The sequence below is a fragment of the Triticum dicoccoides genome, chromosome 1A (assembly GCF_002162155.2).
Source record: "Triticum dicoccoides isolate Atlit2015 ecotype Zavitan chromosome 1A, WEW_v2.0, whole genome shotgun sequence".
Taxonomy (NCBI): Eukaryota; Viridiplantae; Streptophyta; class Magnoliopsida; order Poales; family Poaceae; genus Triticum; species Triticum dicoccoides.
In genome coordinates this window covers 153705886-153726087 of record NC_041380.1, presented here as the reverse complement: position 1 = coordinate 153726087, position 20202 = coordinate 153705886, and the positions used below count along the sequence as shown (strand labels likewise).

Here is a 20202-nt window from a genome sequence, read left to right as displayed (position 1 = left end):
AGCTTGCGTACGAGGCAACTAACTAGCAGGGGAACATGAGGGGAGGCGCCCGGAGCTCATCTGAGCACTCATCCAGCCCGGGGATAGACCAAAACGACAGGAGGTACATGGCGGCAGAAGCAGAGCTCTGGCAATGGGGACAGCAAGCAGTAGGAGCGGATCAAGCGGCATAGGGAGGGAGGAGGCACGCGGAGCTCACAAAGGAGCTCGTGGAGGGGTCGACGGGGCCGGGGAGGTTCGAGGGCCAGTGGATCGAGGACGACCGTGGCGTGCGGCGCCGGCGAAGAAGAGGACGAGGGCGATGACGTTGAGGCTTTCCCGCCTCGATCTAGGATGGAGGTCGACGGAGAACAGTCGGGCGGGGCTCCTCGACGCGTCGGATTGGCGAGCTGCGATCGGTGGCCACGCCAACGGGACGGCGCGGCGATGGGCGTGCTCGGGCGAGCTTGCCTAAGAGGGAAAGGGGGCGAGAGAGAGAGAGAAGGGGAGCTGCGAGAAGGAGGCCGGGGGGCAGCCCTCGGCGCCGGCGGGCGGCAACCGTCCTCAGGCGCGGGCGCATCGAGAGGAGGGGAGCGAACAGGGGCGCCCCTCCTCCGTGCGTGTGTGTGTGTGTGCGTCGTGCGTGACGACACGGGGAGGGAACGAGGGGGAGTGGGGGATCGTGCGGGAGAGAGTGGGTGAGGCCTAGGGTTAGGCAGTTGGTGGGGGGCAGCTGGGCTGTCGCGGCCCATTGTGGCCTAAAGCCCAGGGGGGGAGGCAGTGGGGTTTTATTACTTTCTCTCTCTTTTTCATACTTTTGCTTTTTTCTGTGTTTTTTATTGTTGTTTATTCTAGTGTTCAAAATATCCCAAATTGACACCTAAATTGATGTTACCAATTATGCCATTGCCACATAATTTTGCTACCCAAACTAAAGTAGTTTTATAATTCTTTAATATTTAAAAGTATTTACATAATAGTTTTCACTACTGTTTTATTCATCTCATAGTTTTTAGCATTTTATAAAAGTGTGGTTCCTTCACCACCATTACCTACGCAATATTTGGCACAACCCGAACATTTAGTAGTAATATTTGAAAACTTTTATTGTTTGCCTTTGTTTTTTTTCTCGAATATGCACGAGTGTGCATATCATATATTAAAGAAGAACGACAAAGAAAGCCTCCACCAACAGTTACATTTACACGTCTGTGCGGCGCTTAGCACGCACCCACTCCACCCAGATACACGTAACCTACTCCTCCCTCATAGCCCACATATACAAACTACCTTGGAAACTACCTAACTCCCTCTTGATAAGCCTTGCCTTAGCCCATACCATGGCCTCAGACTTCACCTTCTGGACGAGCCTCTCAATCGATGGGTAAATGCTGTCGAAAACAATGGCATTTCGATGCTTCCAAAGCTCCCACATTACAAGTAACATCACTGTACATAGGTCCTTGATCCTCGTTGTCCCATCCACGCTCCTGCTGGCAAGCCAGTCCCCGAGCTTGTCATCCTGCCTTGGTTTCCAGTCTGCTCTACCAAGTGCCTCACCTATGCGCGTCCACGCCATTCTGGCGAACACACACGTGAGCAAAATATGGTTTATCGTTTCTTCTTCCTGATCACAAAATGGGCACGTGTCCTGGTGCGGTAAACCTCTCCTCGCTAGCCGGTCCGAGGTCCAACATCGGTTTATGAGGGCCAACCACGCAAAAAAGCGACACTCCAATGGCGCCCTAGACTTCCAAGTCAGCTTTGATGTGGGCACCACCTCCCGACCCCAAAATTTGCTCGCATTGGCCGAGCTCACGGTGAACTAGCCATGAGCCTCCCAGGACCAAGTGACCATGTCCTGCTCTCCCACACGCGGCTCCCAAACTTGCACCCTCGACCACAGATCCATGAACTGCCGCAGTGTGATCTCATCCATGTCCGGCCCAACATGTTGTGCCCAAACTCCACTCGCAGCGACCTGCCACACCTTCTGACCTCTCCTGATTCTTGGTGGGATCCTTTCATACACTGTCGGTGCTACCTCCTGCACCCTCATGCCATCGAGCCATCTATCCTCCTAGAACAAGGTAGTCCTCCCATCTCTAGCCTCGGCTCTAGTTGCTACCCAGAATATCTGCATAGACTCTTTAGGCACTTTAATAGTGAATTCACTCCACGGTTTGTTACCATCCACCCTTTGCAGCCACGGTCACCTCGCTTGCATTGGCACATTCAACCATTGCAAGTTTGGTATGCCCAGACCTCCAGCCCACTTAGGGGCACACACCGCTTCTCAGGCCACCGCGCAATTACCTCCATTTGCCTCGGCCCTCTTGCACCACAGAAATCCCCTACACACCTTGTTCATAGCCGCTATCGTCTTCATCGGCAGGTCCAGAGCCATCATCGCGTGTATCGGCATGGCACATAACACATACTGCACCAGTGTTAACCTCCCACTCTTCGGCATTAGCGCGGACTTCCATTTGGGCAAACGATTTGCCAAGTTATCCACCAAGTATTGTAGCTGTCCTGCCGTTTGTTTTCTTAGGGAAAACGGTAAACCAAGATATTTGATCGGGAACGAGGCCACTGGACATCCTAACTCCTGGCTCACCCAGGCCATTGTGTGCTCATCACATCTAATGGGCAGCGCGGCCGATTTGGCCATGTTTATTCTTAGTCCCGAAGCTTCCCCAAACATGACAAAGATCGCTCTACATGCTGCCAGATCCACTTGCTTCGGCTTCAGGAAAAGGACTACATCGTCCGCGTATATCGACATTCTTTGCCTCATGCCCATCGCTGCCAAGGGTTACATCACCCTCCGTAGCACCGTAGCCTCGAACATACGTTGCAATGGTTCCATCATGAGAATGAATAGCATAGGTGACAGCGAGTCCCCTTGCCGCAACCCTTTGCAATTGAAAATAGTTTCTCCAGGCTCGCCATTGACCATCACCTTTGTAGTTGACGTGGCCAGGATACCGCAAATCCAAGCCCTCCACTTTTGCCCAAAACCAAATTGTTGCAGTACTTCCAACAAGAAAGGCCATTGTACCAAATCAAATGCCTTGGAGATGTCCAACTTAAGAAGAACATCCGGGTTCTTTAACGCGTGTAGCCTCCTTGCCATTCCTTGAACTAGCATGAAGTTGTCATGGAGTGATCTTCCTTTTACGAATGCACTTTGATGACTCCCCATGAGGTTTGGAAGTTCCACGGCCAACCTGGTCTAGAGTACCTTTTCAAAGATCTTTATTGCCCTGTGCACCAGGTTTATCGGTCGGAAGTCTCCCACATCCAATGCGCCTTCCTTCTTTGGCAAAAGAGATACCAATGATCGGTTGATTGCAACCATGCCTCTCATATCCTCCCGATACATACAGTCCATAGCCCTCATGAAATCCACCTTAATGATATTCCAACACGTGGCATAGAACCTTCCTATAAAACCATCCGGCCCCAACGCTTTGTCCATAGGCATTGACTTAACCACTTTTTCCACTTCCTCGGCTGTGAACGGCTCCTCAAGCTGGGACATATCCCGTTGCGGCAAGCTCAGCCCCTCCAAGTGGATTGCATGTTGCCGCGGCTCACACGAACCCAAAGCTTGGCCATAAAATGCATCTACCGCCGATGCCACCTCGTCCTGGCCGGAGAAAATCTGCCCATTGTACCTCACTGCCCGCAGCACATTCTTCCGCTGCCTGTGGCTAGCTTGCTGATGAAACAGCCTTGTGTTACCATCCCCCTCATGCAGCTGCAGCTGCCGCGATCGTTGTCTTGCAACCGAACGCTCTAGTGAACACAGCCCCAAAAGTTTATGTTTCAAGCATTTCCGCAGCTCCCTCTCCGCATGGGTCAATACACGCAACTCCATAGCTACATCTAGCCGTGTGATCACCTCCAAAGCAATGCCAATCTACAGCTTCACATTCCCGATCCACCGGTCACTCCATTTTTGCAAAGATTTTGTCGTTGCCCTAAGCTTGCAATGCAGCGTGAGGTAGTCATTTGATGTTGCGGGAGTAGCCTCCCACGCAGCCTGTACCGTCTCCCTGAACCCTGCCGCCTTAACCCAGAAAGCTTCGAAGCGGAAGCGTTTGTGAGTTTTTATTTCCACATTCATGTCCAACATCAAAGGGCAATGATCCGAAATAGCTGTGCCCAGAGCCGACAAGAAGCACGTAGGGAACGCCTCATCCCACTCGTTTGTGACGAATATATGATCAATCTTCTCCAGAGTAGCCTCCTGTTGTTCATTAGACCACGTGTACCGGCGAACATTCAAGTACAACTCCTTCAACTCGAGCCTATTCAACTTGGCTCGAAACCTGCCCAACATCCTCCGGTTGATCAAGGCGTTGTTCTTGTCTTCTTGCCTTCCAATGAGATTAAAATCTCCAGCTACAAGCCAGGGGCCTGCGTGTAGCTCTCTTATATCCACCAGCTCTTGAAGAAATTCCACTTTATCCCTGTCCTCTTGAGGTCCTTATACACATGTAAGCCACCACTCTGTCGCTCCCGGAGCCTTCACAATCGCCGTGAGCGAGTTGTTCAGGTAGTGTGGGTTTGAGAGCAAGACGATCGTCTCGTCCCAGGGCACTAAAATCCCACCACGCGTCCCAACCACAGGGACATAGAAAAACTTGGTAAATTTATTGCCAAGGCAATGTTGTACAACCGCTGCAGATATCTCTTGCAGCTTTGTTTCCTGAAGACAAACTATGGCCGGATTCGCCTCCACCACTACATGCCTCACCGCATCTCTACGTGCCGGAGCATTGAGCCCACGCACATTCCACACAATGATCCGTAGGGGTTGTGCATACATCATCACCTCCTACCTAGACCACCCGCATCTACCCCTAGGCCATGGCACCGACCACTTGGGGCGTATCCAGCAACGGCGCCGGCGGAGGCTCCCACCCAAAGAGGGCCAACACCGCTGCGATGTGCTCATCCGAGAGTGGCCGGTTGAACAGATCGACGTACATGCGAAGGGCTTCCTCGGAGATGACCTCTCCCTCATGAGCCAAACATAACTTACGAATGATCACTTGCTGCTGTTTGCTGGCCCCATGTTTTGCAATCCTCTCGCTCCTCCTCGACATGATGTCCAGAATCCTCTTCCTCATTGGTCTACGGGTATGCGCCCCATGCTTGTGCGTCTCCGGCCCTGCCAAAATTGGCTCAATAGATCTGCACATGCTCTCACACAGCTGCGCCACGTCCTCTAGAGCAGGCTCTGCCGGTCTTGGAGTGCATTGGGAAGCACACAGTGGAGATGGCTCGTCGCTCCCGGAAAGACTCACCTGGAACATGTCCCAATCTTCTACCTACCCCACCTGTTGCGATATCCCGTCCTCCTGCGAGAGAAGCTCAAGGGACATACATCCCTGCATGCATGAGGTCTCTGCCTCCTCGCCACACACATGTCCCCCCTCGTCTGGCTGCATGGATCCATACCCGACCAAGGGGGCACGGGAAACAACAGATACTGCTGTCCAACGACTCGCTCCGCGCCCTGTCGGGCCACACACCAGACCGGGCCAGCCCCGACCCCACTGACAGCTCCATCGAGCCAACCAGGCAAATCTCACCAGACTGCTTTGCCAGGACCGAACCAACCGGCTCCAATCCCGTCGCTACCTGCACCCCAAGCCCACGCCATCTCGATGACATGACAGATGTCGGGGAGGCCCACGCGCTGCCCCTAAGCACATCTTCCGACCGCAAGGTGACATCTCCACCCGGCTGATCGCCTCGCCCCGGGCCAGCTGTCCCCGAGCGGTTGGCTCCACAGATTCCATGGTCAAGTCACCGTCAATCTCTGTAGTAGGCTCCACCTGCCGCAGCCGAACGTCATGCTCCCTATCCGGGCCCGCAACACCTTTATTTTGAACGCAGTCCTGCGCCGCCGCCGGAGCGAATGCCGACGACGAGCACCCCGCCGATGGCGGCGAGGCTGCCGCATCGGAACCATTCCTCCTCGCACCCTCCGCTCCACCTTGGCCTTGTCACCGTGGAGCCCTCCTGTCAGATCTTCCATCTTCCTCCGGCGGTGGAGCCGGCGGGCTAGGCGGCGGCGACAGCTCCGGATCGTTGTCCTCATCCACCATCAGCTCGGCCAGCTTGACAATGCGAATGTTATACCACAACGCTGTCGTCCTCGCCGCCCGCGGGAAGACCCTACCTTGCCGCCGACGAGGCTCCTCCACGTACAACCTCCTCTGCTCCGGGATGCGCTCCGGCCGATCCGTCCTCAGCCACACCTTGTAGCTCGACATGTCGTACCTCTGCATCATGTTGTCCATCACTCCAACCACGAGCCCCAGGCCATGGAGCACCATATTAGACGTCCTCCTCGTCCACGCGTGCGCCGGCACCCCCACCAGCGCCACCGGCACCAAAAAGGACAATGCCGCTCCGGTAGCCTGCGCCTGCCTCAACCATGGACGCAGCGACAAAGAGAAGCCGGCCGCCGAAGATGGCGACAGACCCCCCTGCCGCACCATCCTGTCGCGTGTGCTCTTCTCTCTGCACAACACCAAGAAATCCTCCGGGAAGAAAGCTCGAATCGACATGTCCATTGGCCCAATGTGAAACTCCTTGTGCAAGGCCGCCGCTGCCCTTGCCAGGTCGACCTCCGGCCTGGTACCCGTAATCATCACCACCACCGCCTTGGACAGCTCCGCCTCCATCTGCTAGAGATCCTCCGCCTCCTCCATGAAGCAGCAACCCACTTCCTCGATGACCGGCTGCTGCACACCGGCAGCCGCCCGAGGGACATCCACCGGCTCGAAAGGCACCGAGAACACTAGGCCAGCCTCGCTCCGAGCAGCACCGTCCCGGACCACCTGATTCCACGGGCGCCCCACCCTGCGTGCGCCCGGTGGGGCGGCCCTGGCGGGGGCGGCGGAGGCACCAATGACATTTGGGACGGCCCCTGCTCCACCTGCTTGATGGGAGAGACGGGAGGGGCGTTGATGGCACCGTACACCTTCCTTTGTCGCAACGTCGGCACCTGCTGCGGGCGCACCGGGGCCTCCACCGGCGACGCACTCCTCCTCTCGCCACAGTTCCTGGCAATGTGCCCGAATCCACCACACCGCGCACACAGAGTCTCATTGGGGCAATCCCTCGAGATGTGCCGGTCATCTCCACAATTGTAGCAACAGCCCTACAGAGTAGGCGGAATTCTTGTCCGCGACGGCCTCAAGGTTGGGAGCGTCGGCGAAAAGCCGCCTCCTTGTTGCCGGACACGGAGGAGAGACAGGGCTGCGGGGCCTGTGACCCACCTTGGTCTACCAAGCCCGCTCCGTCGGCCTTGACGAACCACCCGCAGCACCGCCCTGGATGATGGGACCGAACGCTGTGTCGAGCACCTCAGGGACGGCAATGGCAGATCTGAGCGGCGGACTCGGCAGGGACTGCGACCCCTCGGAGGAAGATGAGGACCCTACCGACAGAGAGACCCGCGAGGACATGAGACTGGGCACCGGCTTCGGAGTAGAGACCGGCGAAAAAGGCAGCTTTGGTGGCCGCCGGCGCCGGAGTGGCCACCGGCGCTCAGAGAGGGGAGGGGGAGGCGCTCAGAGAGGGGGAGGATTTTGTCTTTTTCCGTGTTTTGCCTTTGTTTTAAATTTGAATTTGAATCGGTTTCTAATCAACGTGAGTTTAATTACAGTAACCGAGGTTACGTGGCATCATTAAGAGAGGATCATTGTAGCTTAATTATCCCCGGCTTGATTGTAAGCTTGGGGGAGATTGACGTGCACTTTGTATATTTACCTTCCTGAATTTCTTTCCTGCAAGTCAAGATTAGCATGCAGTTTTTATTTCCAATAAGGTTGAACTATCGATTTCCTTTTTTTGAATGTGGGATGATATTTTCCGATGAGTATTCGGATGTCTTGATGTGTGAGACCATTATTGCTTTCGTGAGAACATATAGGATGATAATTGTGATCTAAATATTAGTACATAATTACTTGCATGATGATTATAAGTACTCCACAACGTAGTTGTGAAGTTTTTTAAAGGAGATGAAATAACTATATATGCTAGTTCATTAGAGGTTCAACTGATAAAAGGGTAAGCAAAAAATCCTCTTAAATTGAATAGTGCTTATACAAAAAGAGTTCTCCCGAGATTCATGTTTAGCTTGCATTTCACATAAGATTAAAATGTGAGATGAGCTCTTAACATGATTCAATGACAAGAGACAAAAATATTTAAAGTAATGAATCTTTGAAAGAAAAGAGGAGAAAGAACACTTTTCTGCAACAATGATGAACTGGGGTATGAAGTTGTTACCTGTCCACAATAAAATTAAGTAACAACATGTGGATGACTGCATGGTCATTATCATAGTGAGGATGAGCTATCATTTGTCATAAGTCTTTTATCCTACTAGTTCCTATAACCAATGATGGACCCATGCTTCTCTCATATCCGTATCTCATAAATATCAAGTTGACCTTGTTCTTTACAAGCTACGGTACTTGCTCGGGGACGAGCAAGACTTAAGCTTGGGGTAGTTGATGAGTCCAATTTACGTGATGATTTTGATAGTTATTTCGTGCATACATGGTAGGTTTTATAGAATTTTACCGCGTTCATGCACCTCTTTTTGTTGATATTCCTCATGTAACGCCTTTTGGACCATTTAGCACTTTATGGAAGAAATCCCAGGAAATTGTAGTGGAATCACGTATTTAATGTGGTAATCACCTACCATAAAAGAATCAAGCAAGGAGACTAAAGGAGGGGGAGTCGCAGTGCTTCTAGAGCCAAAGACAGGGTTTCATACGATCGCACCCGCTCATACGGGCAGTCGTATGAGGTGTCGCCGCCGCCGCCTGATCGACTACTTCTACCCCATGAAATTGGATTGGGGATCAGACGCCTAGAGATACCAGGAACTCATCCAGAAGGCAGAACCCTAGCCTCCAGAGTCCATCCAGAGGAGGGATTGTCAAGAAGGAGGCCATCTTCATCACCAAGCACAAGGCGGCTACAACATCACCACCACTGTCATCGTCAGCATCATCATCATCACCATTGTCATCATCATCATCATCCACATCCTTACCATTGTAATATCAGGAACCCTAGTGGATTGTCTTGTGTATTGCTCGTATTATTCATTTATGTTTGTCACCATCCCCATCATGATGTTTGTTGTTTCCATGTGTGAGTAGACCCTAGTTCTCGGGGATATGGAGGAACCTTGGTATATGTATAGGATTTGGATCGCTATTTTCGATATGAGATCCTCTATTGAATGCTTAGTTTAATAACTCCGTGAATGTTGTGAAGGGGGCCCACTCAGCATTATTGCCTTATGGACATGAAGTATATCACTATCATTGTAAAGGGGTAGGATGTGAAGGTAATTCCAGGTGACAGCAAAAACCTTTACTCTTAACATTTGCAATTGATAGGATAATTATGGAGAACCCTTAGAGAGGTCGTGTCCATGGGATAAACCCTTAATTATCATAGTTGTAACCCTTTGAGTGTGTCATGCATGGCATGAAGTCTACTTCAAGTAGAATGTGTTCTGTACCTGGCTCCGCCCAACATAATTGTCAAGAATGACTCAAGTATCATTACCATACTATGCCTACTCATAGGTTGTGTTAGAAACATACCAGGGGATTCCGGACTCCCTAAGAAGTGAGAACACCTTACTCCTTTGCTATTTCATCAGTCACTTCAACTATTGTTTCCTCATTGCTTTTATGTTATTTACTCTAAAGCGTGTTTCACAACTTCATTGTAATTTGCTTTCCCCCTCACTTTGTTTGGAGTCTACAATTATTTGCAGACACAAATCTACAATTCCTTACAAGAGGCAGAAGTATGATTCCCGTGCTTCCTATGGGATCGATACTCTTACTTCAAAATGGCTACAAGTAAACCTTGTGCACTTCCAGGTTATCATGGACATACTGACCCGGCGCCAAAATTACCTCTTTGAAAAAACGGGTGGTGTACCAAAATAGTTGCGCGTCAACCTCTCGTGCGCCTCAACCCGTTCTCTCCGGTTGAACTCACGTCCAAACACGGAACCGCCGTGCTTCAGCTTCTTCCTCTTGTGCATCACCACTAGCATAACAATTTCCTCATCCGGCGAGGAATCGTCCATGAAAGAGGAGTCACATGAGCTCATCTACAATGCAGAAATCACCGTCAAACTACATCTTCATGCCCGATAAAAAACCCTCCAAGTTTGCATGATTTTTTACCTTGTGGAAATTTGCTCGAACATGTTGCGAGCGAGGTGGAAGCAACCGGCCGGCGGCGGATCAGAGCCGGGGCGGCGGCTGCAGATTGCAAATGGTGGGTGGGTGGCGGCTGTAGACGGCTTCTGGACGGCCGTGTGGCTACCGAAGGACTCCGCTCGCGGCGACACATCGACAAAGGCAACAACCGAGAAACCGCCGACTCGGCCGGTTGTGATGGTCGCGCGATAGCCCCTTTTAGCTCTGGCGGCTGGCAACTGCTACAAGAAGGTGTCCGAGATCTTCTACAACCATTACGGCCGCCGGAGCTCCCACGAATTTGTAAATCGCCGCGCGGTCGCCAGCGGGGCGAAATCAAATCGGCGTCCGCTATGGTGGCTACGACGGCAGACATTGGCGGCAGGGGTGCGTCGAGATTGGGGACGTGCAAACGAGCGACCATTTTCGTGCAAAAATCACCTGTGAAGGCGGGGGAGGGGGAGGGGTGGAAGGGTGGGACGGACGAAAGTGAAATGAATGGCAGTTTGGCGTTGGTGTGCGACCGGTTGTTTCACATCACTTGAAGGAGGTGATGTATTTTTTTTACATGTACATCATCTATTAGACTAGCATTTTTAGTCCTTAAAAATATAAAAAGTAATTATTTATGCATCTACATCATCTATTGAAGATGCTTTAGGGCTTGTTCGGTTGACAGGGAAAATAGAGGGGTTTGACAGGGATTAGCAGGTATTGCACCCTCTACAAGTCAAAATCCCCTCCAATCCAGCCCAATCCCATTTGTGAGGGGTGTAAGCGAACGAAGCCTTAGGCCTTGTTTGGTGGAGGAGGTTTGGGGAGGTTTGGGGGGGAATATCCCCGCAGGGTTCAAAATCCCCAGAAATCCTTGTCAGCTCATTTGACACGTAGGGATTGAGCAAGCCAATCCTCTCCGTTTCCCCGTAAATCCCCCTCAATCCATGTGGTACAGAAAACCCCCTAACCCATGGAACTAGACGCTTGCTTTGCTGCTGCTGTTGTAGGAGGTTTAACCAAATAAGGCCTCATTTGACAGGAAGGGATTGGGGAGGTTTGTGGAGGGGGGATTTCAGAGGATTGGGTGAATCCCTTCCTTCCACCCAATCCCCTCAAAACCCCTCCATCCCCAATCCTCTTTGTTTAAAATTTCTGTTTGGTAGGCAGGGTTTGTCATATTGATAGAGCACTTAAAAATCCAATCTTTATAATGTAATTAACTCCCCTTATATCCTTGCTACAGCCTTGTACAAAAGAAAATCAGCAACATAATTTAGCAGCGACAAGAGAATAATTTAGAAGCAACATAATTTTGCACGATTTGAAATCAATATCTCATCACAGCAAGAACATAATTTATCATAACAGCGTGACTTCGAATCTCAAATCTCAGCAATCATAATTTATCAAACAACGTGATCTTCGACAACAACAATTCATTACGACAACAATAGTTCATTTCAACAACGTGCAGACACATGTATCCATCTTGTGGTGTCATGATCATCTAGCTTTGAGAACCCGAGAGAAATTTATCCATCCAGGTTGTTTATTGTTGCTTCTTTTGGTGACTGAGAACCTGATGAAACAAAAAGAGATGCAAATATCAAATAGATAATTATGACAGGAATTGTAAATCCTTTTTTCTGTAATTTAAACTGTTATATCAAATAGCTGAATAAAAGTGATACTATGACATGAATTGTAAATCCTTTTTTCTGTAATTTAAACCGATTGATTGGCAAGGATAAGTACGCATTGAAAGAAAAGCAAATGATCATCTAACTCTGTGATGTCAAAGATGCCAAAAGGAAAGAAGTCCCCGACTTGACAGCCCAGTTTTCCTATTGCGTGGGTGAAGAATCTACTCCCTCTGTTCCCCAGTATTTGTCTTTCTAGACATTTCAAATGGACTACAACATACGGATGTATATAGATATATTTTAGAGTGCATATTCACCCTTTTCTTCTTGAGCTCCATTTAAGTACAAGTAAACAGAAACATGAGTTCAGACATAAATAACAGCACAAGCACATTCCCATCCACATTGTTTTGGAACAGTTACAAAAATGAGATGCCATATGAACGCTGCACTATGCTTTGTTTATTTTCTGTTGCGACAATAAGTGAAGCAAGAGGGTTCACCATAATCTTTGGAACAGTTTAGTAAAGATCAGTTGCTGATAACATTTCACCATAATGAATGAAGATGGCTCATCATAACCAAAAAACTGGGTATCTGCTAACCTCTCAAGTACCGTTATCACCATGTTTTCACACTCTGAACTTTAAATTAATTTGTAAAATAAATTGCTCAGGTGAATTAAAAACTAGTGTTACTCAATAGAATTGGCAGCTGGCAGACATATGCACCAAATACTCCCTCCATTCGGAATTACTCGTCCAAGAAATGAATGTATCTAGATGTATTTTAGTTGTAGATACATCCATGTGACAAGTAATTCCGAACAGAGGGAGTAGTACTTATTTTTCCAAAAACAAACTGTTGACATTGCAAGAGAAATGGACTGTGATGGATAATACATGAAGATAGGTTATGAGAAAGTACCAACATAGGAATTAGCTGGTACACTTCACTTCATCAGCTCTACTTCTACACGCAAAATCTCCTTTTTGATCATGCCAGGCGATGTCTCCCTTTTCACATCAGTCTTCTTGCTCCAATCTTAAACCATGCAAACAAGAATGAACAGTCAATTACAATGTATACATTTCTCTGAACAGTCCTTGGATGCACACAGCCGAGCAGTCACAAAAAAATGTACAAAAATAGGCAGTCACAAGTGACATGAGCTGTGCCTGCTAATAGGATGAGCTTGACCCAATCTGATGGGGTTTAAAAGGCAGCAAAATGAACAGACTCGTCCTTTCACTATCTTGGCTGCACTTCTCCCTTATTATTTATTTTTTACGGCTATGTTAGACTAAGGAATAGGATGCTCTCAACCAGCCTAAATACAGTCACACAGCCCCAATGTTTTCAGCGTGCCTTGACTAATGAATTGCTAATTAACACTTGATTGCAGTCTACTGAAGAAAATACTAGTCGTGTGCAGCAATAGGAAATCATCCAGATGGCCGAGTTTCGTGATCAGCATCTACTTGAGTGGCAGAATCGCTTGCAAAAAGAAAGAGATTCGAATCATAACTCACACGCAGCCGGAATTATTTCTCCCCAATTCTGATAACCGGGCACCTAATACCTTAGAGCATATCCGCCAGTTCGATCGTAATTCGTACACATCCCAAAACAATCAATCAATCCCCTCTCCCCGGCTAATCTGATCCAATCCAGAGGCGATTCAGATCGGAGAGACGCGAACAGAGTATTTTATTTTATCCCTCTCGAGTTACTCTCGGCACGGCAGCGCCCCGCGCCGATTCGACAGAGGCGAACAGACATCGGAGGGAATCGACGGATGTATTCAGAGACGAGGGGAGACACAGTTCTTGGCGTGCTTGCCGGTGAGGACGAGGCGGGCGGAGGGCGTGCGGGAGGTGGCAGCCATGGAGAGGAGGGGGGAGGGGAGGGGCTGCGGTTACTAACCACCGGGGAGAAGTCCAGTATGCCGGAGGAGATCGCCGGCGTCGAGGCGGCGCGGCGTCTTAGGGAGGAGTCGGCGGTCGGGTCAGGCGGCGGCGTGAGTCGGGCAAATCCTGGAGGGGGGCCTCGAGGGTTCTGTAGCGCCTGGAAACTGATGGATCAACGGGGAATCGGGAGGGTTGGGCCGTCAAACCCCGGGTACCAAATGGGCCAACGGGTATTTGCTCCACTCCGGGGCTGCAAAACCTTCTCTGTCAAACGAGGTCTTAGAGCAACTTCAATGGGACGACCCATTTTGTCCGTTCGGGTCATCCGGACAGAAAAGATGGCCCAACAGGGCGACCCAAACGGACAAAGCGTCTGCCCGCTGTCCGCGTACTGTCCGTTCCGGACCCAAACTGAACGCAAATATAGGAAGAAATGGGTCCGCGATGGACAAAAGCGGACGCTCCCATCGCTCGCTCTCGTCCGCCTCCGGCCCTCTCGTGTCCGGCCTGGACCCGCCTATCAGTGACCCAACACTGCCTCCACAACCACAGCGACGAGGCCACCGGCACAGGCCGCCGCGGCGCTCACCCGAGGCGCCACCGGCGCAAGCCGCCGCAGTGCTCACCGGCGAAGCCACCGACGCAAGCCGCTGAACCGAGCAGAGCAGCGGGGAGATCTCGCGGAACGGCAAGCGGGTGACAGGGAGATCTCCGACACTCCTCCTCCGTTCTGCGTCCCCGGCGACACTCTTGGGACCTGGCCAGCCTGGAGCACAACGGGATACTGGGCCGCGGCCGCCTGCGGGCCGCCGGAGCGGTCTGTCTGTCCGGCGGCGCGGGACCATGGCGCGAGAGGAAGGAGAGGCAGCCGTGGCGCTCGCACCGCCAAAAGCTGCAGGCGCGGCGAGCTCGAGGAGGGAGCGGGGCGGGGAGCTCAGGGCCGGGCGCGGCGAGCTCGAGGAGGGAGCGGGCGCGGCGAGCTCGAGGAGGGAGCGGGCGCGGCGAGCTCGGGAAGGGAGCGGGCGCGGCGAGCTCGGGCGGGCACGGCGCAGCGAGCTCGGGAAGGGAGCGGGCGCGGCGAGCTCGGGCGGGCACGGCGCAGCAAGCTCGGGGAGGGAGCAGCGCCAGGGCGTGGCGTCGTCGGAGCCAGCCGGCAACGGCCGGAGCAAAGGGTGAAGGCACCGTCGACACGCACGGGAGAGGAAGCAGAGAAGGGAATGGCCCGACCGTTTGTCCGCTTTTTATGTGTTGCGCGTTCGGTGGATCCATCAGCCGCATTTGTCCACCTCATGTCCCATAGGCGGACAGATGATCCAAATAAATAAAAAACAGATAAAATCCGTATTCGTTTGAATCGCCCCATTGGAGTTGCTCTTACGAGCCTCCCTTCCCCGATAGAAGGTGCAGGGCAAGACTGGTTAGCACCACGTGGGACTCTCGCGGACATCGGTTCAAGTATGAGCAAAGAAAGTTGGCACCACGGGAGATTTGGAGTTTTGCACAGCTACACCCATCAATCCCAGTTAAAGTTGTCGTTGATTATAGGAGCGTTAAGCAACACGAGAAGAGAAGAAACAAATCATTCAATCAACCAGCTGGTGCATGGACTTGCACACCCTCTTCCCCCAACAATCTCGCTAGTTTCGGGGATCGCGCACTGGACACAATACTCTCCCCCCTCACTCTCACAGTACCAAACCAGGCTCAAGAAGCATGGAGCAGCCACACTTCAATCCTCTCGCGATGCTACGTCTACGTACTGTAGCCGTGGCCGCCGCCTTGCTGCTGCTGCTGTCCTCCCCCGCCCCGACCTCCCAGCTCAGCCTCGGCGCCACATTTGGCGTCTGGATCAATGGCGCCGCGGCGCCACCGCCTCCTCCCGGCTCCGCCTCGCTGGGGCCCTCCTCGACGCAGATCCAAGGCGGCGGGCAAGAATACACGGCGCTGCAGGCCCTGAAGGCGGCCATCTTTGAGGACCCCCGCGGCGCGCTGTCGTCCTGGCAGGGGCCAAATGTCTGCGCCTACAAGGGCGTCTACTGCTCCGCGCCGCCCGCTGGCGCGGCGGCGGCGGGCGCGGTGGTCGCCGGCATTGACCTCAACCACGCGAGCCTCAAGGGCACGCTCCCGGCCGCCCTCTCCCTCCTCTCCCACCTCACGTTCCTCCACCTTAACAGCAACCGCCTCGCCGGCGCCGTTCCAGACACGCTCGGGGACCTGCAGTACCTCACCGAACTGGACCTGAGCAACAACCTGTTCTCCGGGCCCTTCCCCGCGGCCACATTGCTCATACCGTCGCTGGTCTACCTCGACCTGCGGTTCAACGGCTTCTCCGGCGAGCTCCCTGACGAGGTCTTCGCCAAGAACCTGGACGCGCTCTTCCTCAACAACAACCAGTTCGAGGGCCAGATCCCGGAGACGTTGTGGTCGTCACCGGCAACGGCGATCACCCTGGCGAACAACCGCCTGACGGGGCCCGTCCCGACGGCCTACGGCTACGGCGGCAGGGTCCGTGAGTTGCTGTTCCTCAACAACAAGCTGACCGGCTGCGTCCCGGAGGCCCTGGGGTTCCTGCCTTACATCGAGGTGCTGGACCTCAGCAACAACCTGCTGTCGGGCCACCTGCCGAGCACGCTGTCGTGCCTCTCCGGCATCGAGGTGCTCAACATCGCGCACAACCAGTTCACCGGCGAGCTGCCGGAGCTGGTGTGCGACCTGAGGCGGATCACGAACCTGTCGGTCTCCTTCAACTTCTTTTCCGGGATCAGCCAGGATTGCGACCGGCTGGCGGGGCGGAATGTCTTCGACTTTGCGGGCAACTGCGTCCCGGGGCGGGGCATGCAACGGCCGCAGCCCGAGTGCGACGACGCGCCGGGAGACGTCGGGCTCAGCTGCCTGCGCATCCCGGGGTCGCGCCCTGTTGCGTGCGCCGAGGCCGCGGTGTCCATCGGCATCGGCGTCACCTTCGGCGGCCCGCTGCCGTTGGGGCTGTCCGGCGGCGGCGCCGGTGTCACGGTCACCGTCCCCTGATCGTACCAAGCAGGCCGGGCATGTACTTTTTTTTGGGTTCATTAATTAGCCTTCTTTCTTGGCAGAGCGCCTGGATCATTACGTGATGGTGGTAATCGGTTGGTTTTTGGCTCCGTCCTGACATACATTTTTGCATGCCTAAATTAACCATGCAGGTGGTAAGCGCATGTACTGGAGTTTTCTCTAAACCCGTAGAAACCTGAGCACCAAGTAATTCAGCTTCTAGAAACCACATTGTTTCTCAGTTTAGTTCGAAAAATACCGAGCTGCCAAAGCGCAACAGGGTGAACCCGCGATGCTTTTGCTCAGTGACGAGACTGGCGCCCGATTGAGCTGGAAGAGGAGGGATTTCACAATGAGTTGAGACTGGAATTAATGGCTCCTCCATAAATGCAAAGCTGGTGGATACAACCACCCGCAGCAGGGAGATGGGCCATGGCCGGCCGTGGAGGGCGCTCGGATGTCGGGCCATGTGACGTGCTGCCCTTCTCTTTCTCGTGCACTCGTACGCGTACACGTAGTAGGCTGGTCACAACGGGGAGGAATTTAGGAGTAACATCACACACTTCAATACAACTTTGCTTATGTGGCACATATTTAATGAAGAGAAATGCTTGTGGTAACTAGCTAAGTTACCGGAACATCACACATTTCAAGAAACAATGAGTCTATAACCTAATAAATACATCGTTGCATGACACTACATAGATGTTCCTACCCACTATGAAGGTATTAACATAGTCTAGGGAAGTGTGTAAGTTACTAGCTTATGTTCTTGACCATTGTGACCAGCCGTAGTAAATCGGATCAGCTGTTTCGTTTCGCAATTCACGCCAGCAGCACGTATTCCGCTGCTTGTGCGCGCTTTGGGTTCTGTTCCAAAACGCCCGCTTGATTTGATTTGACGTGCCTTAAGTACCGAGGCCTCTTCTAATGTATTGGTGGTGTGATAGTGGGTTTATGTCTGTTTACCTATTGATGATAGTATCCCTGATGAAAAAACTAGCTGTTATAAATGCTTTTTGTAATATTTGGTATGCACACTATGCTAATTACTACATCCGTCTCGGTGTATAAGTCATTCATGTAGTTCTTGGTCGAACTATGTAAATAGGTAGTATTATATATTACAATATATATATATTTCAAAACTACTTTGTGTAGAAATCTAGTGATATAATTTTCATGACATATAACACATATTTAATTTCTTAAATCGATGACCTAGAACTACATGAATGACTTATACACCGAGACGGAGGGAGTATATTGTTGCTAAATTTATAACATCTGGTTTTACATACCAAAAGAAAAAAAGTTTTTCTTTGATTTAAAACATTACTTTTGGTATGACCTACATCTTTATAAATGAGTAGATGGTGTTATTAGATGTTGATACTTAAGCATGAACCAGAACAAATTCTACGAAAGTGTCACTTCGAGGTTTACGGAGGACACCGTGCGGGAGACAGAACTGCACGCAAGGTATTACAATCCGGTTTTTATTGGCCTACTCTTTTCAAAGATGCACGTAAGTTTGTTCTATCCTGTGATAATTGTCAAAAAATTGGTAACATTAGTAGACATCAGGAAATGCCTATAAATTATTCACTTATTATTGAACCATTTGATGTTTTGGGATTTGATTATATGGGACATTTTCCTTCCTTCAATGGGTATACTCACATTTTAGTTGATATTGATTACGTTACTAAGTGAGTAGAAACTATTCCAACTAGTAGAGTGCTGATAACAGCACTTCTATTAAAATGCTTAAGAAAAATTATCTTCACAAGGTCTGGAGTCCCTAAATATTTAATGACTGATGGTGGTTCACATTTTATCTATGGTGCTTTCTGTAAACTTCTTGCTAAATATGATGTTAACCAGCATCTCCATATCACGCTCAGTTTAATGACAAGTAGAATTAAGTAATAAGGAAATAAAATTAATTTTGTAAAAGACCGTCAATAGGTCTCGAAAGAATTGGTCCAAAAAACTTGATAATGCATTATGGGCTTATAGAACTGCTTATAAAAATCCTATGGGCATGTATGGTTTATGGGAAAGCATGTCACTTACCTCTCGAATTAGAACACAAAGTTTATTGGGCAATTAAGAAACTCAACTAAGATTTCAAATTTGCTAGTGAAAAGAAGTTATTTGACATTAGTTCACTTGATGAATGGAGAATCCAAGCCTTTGAAAATGCCAAACTGTTTAAGGAGAAAGTCAAAAGATGGCATGACAAAAGAATACAAAAGCGGAAATTTAATGTATGTGACCATGTCTTGCTATACAATTCCCGTTTAAAATTTTTTGCAGGAAAACTTCTCTCTAAGTGGGAAGGACCTTACATTATCAAAGAAGGCCACCGTTCCGGTACTATCAAGATCAACAACGCCAAAGGTGGTGAATGGACAAAGAATTAAACATTATATCTCAGGTACGCACATAAATGTTGAGACCAACATTATTTATTCCATAACACCGGAGGAGTACATAAAGGAAACCTTCCAGAACGTTTCAAAACCCTGAAAAGAAATAGGTATGTGATACGATAAGTAAACCGACTATAAAAGTTTTCTAAAGGAAATTTTACTCTGTTTTGGAATATTTGAAAAGTTAGGAAAATAATAAGTAGTCCGGAAAGCGCGCGAGCAAGCAACAAGCCTAGGGGCGTGCCCTATCCCCCTAGGCACGCCTCCCGAGCTTGTGGCCATCTCGTGTGCCCTCTGAACTCCGTTTTCTCCCAGATTACTTGTTTTTGCACGGTAAAAATTCATTATATAATCTCCCAAAGGTTTTGACCACCGTATCACGACAATACCCTCTGTTCTTATTCCGAGCTATTTTTCTGATAGATCTAGATCGCCATGACATCTCCAATTGCCCCCAAGGACAAATTCTACAAGAAGGTTATCAACCCCTATCTCCCGGAGGTGATGAAACACCCACAAACCATTGAGATGCGTGAGGGGTGCTTCACATCCAGGATGTTCAAGGGCCAAAATGTTGGGGAACGTAGTAATTTCAAAAAAATTCCTACGCACACGCAAGATCATGGTGATGCATAGCAACGAGAGGGGAGAGTGTTGTCTACGTACCCTCGTAGACCGAAAGCGGAAGCGTTAGCGCAACGCGGTTGATGTAGTTGTACGTATTCATGATCCGACCGATCAAGTACCGAACGTACGACACCTCCGAGTTTAGCACACGTTCAGCCCGATGACGTCCCTCGAACTCCGATCCAGCCGAGTGTTGAGGGAGAGTTTCATCAGCACGACAGTGTGGTGACAATGTTGATGTTCTACCGACGTAGGGCTTCACCTAAGCATCGCTACAGTAATATCGAGGTGGACTATGGTG

At 50.6% G+C, this 20202-nt stretch overlaps 1 protein-coding gene and 1 long non-coding RNA gene across 2 annotated transcripts; one reads left to right on the top strand and one right to left on the bottom strand.

The window, feature by feature from the left end:
- Positions 1–11547: 11547 nt before the first annotated feature.
- LOC119368211 lies at positions 11548–14021 on the bottom strand. The gene is made up of 3 exons (XR_005176567.1): positions 13823–14021; positions 12824–12940; positions 11548–11832 (listed from the first exon to the last, which is right to left on the bottom strand). It is a non-coding gene; the product is annotated as an uncharacterized LOC119368211 (long non-coding RNA).
- A 1230-nt stretch (positions 14022–15251) lies between these two features.
- On the top strand, positions 15252–16946 carry LOC119368201 (leucine-rich repeat extensin-like protein 6). Its single transcript, XM_037633525.1, has one exon. The coding sequence runs from the start codon at positions 15520–15522 to the stop codon at positions 16831–16833; it is 1314 nt and encodes a 437-aa protein (XP_037489422.1). The 5' UTR covers positions 15252–15519; the 3' UTR covers positions 16834–16946.
- Positions 16947–20202: the final 3256 nt, after the last annotated feature.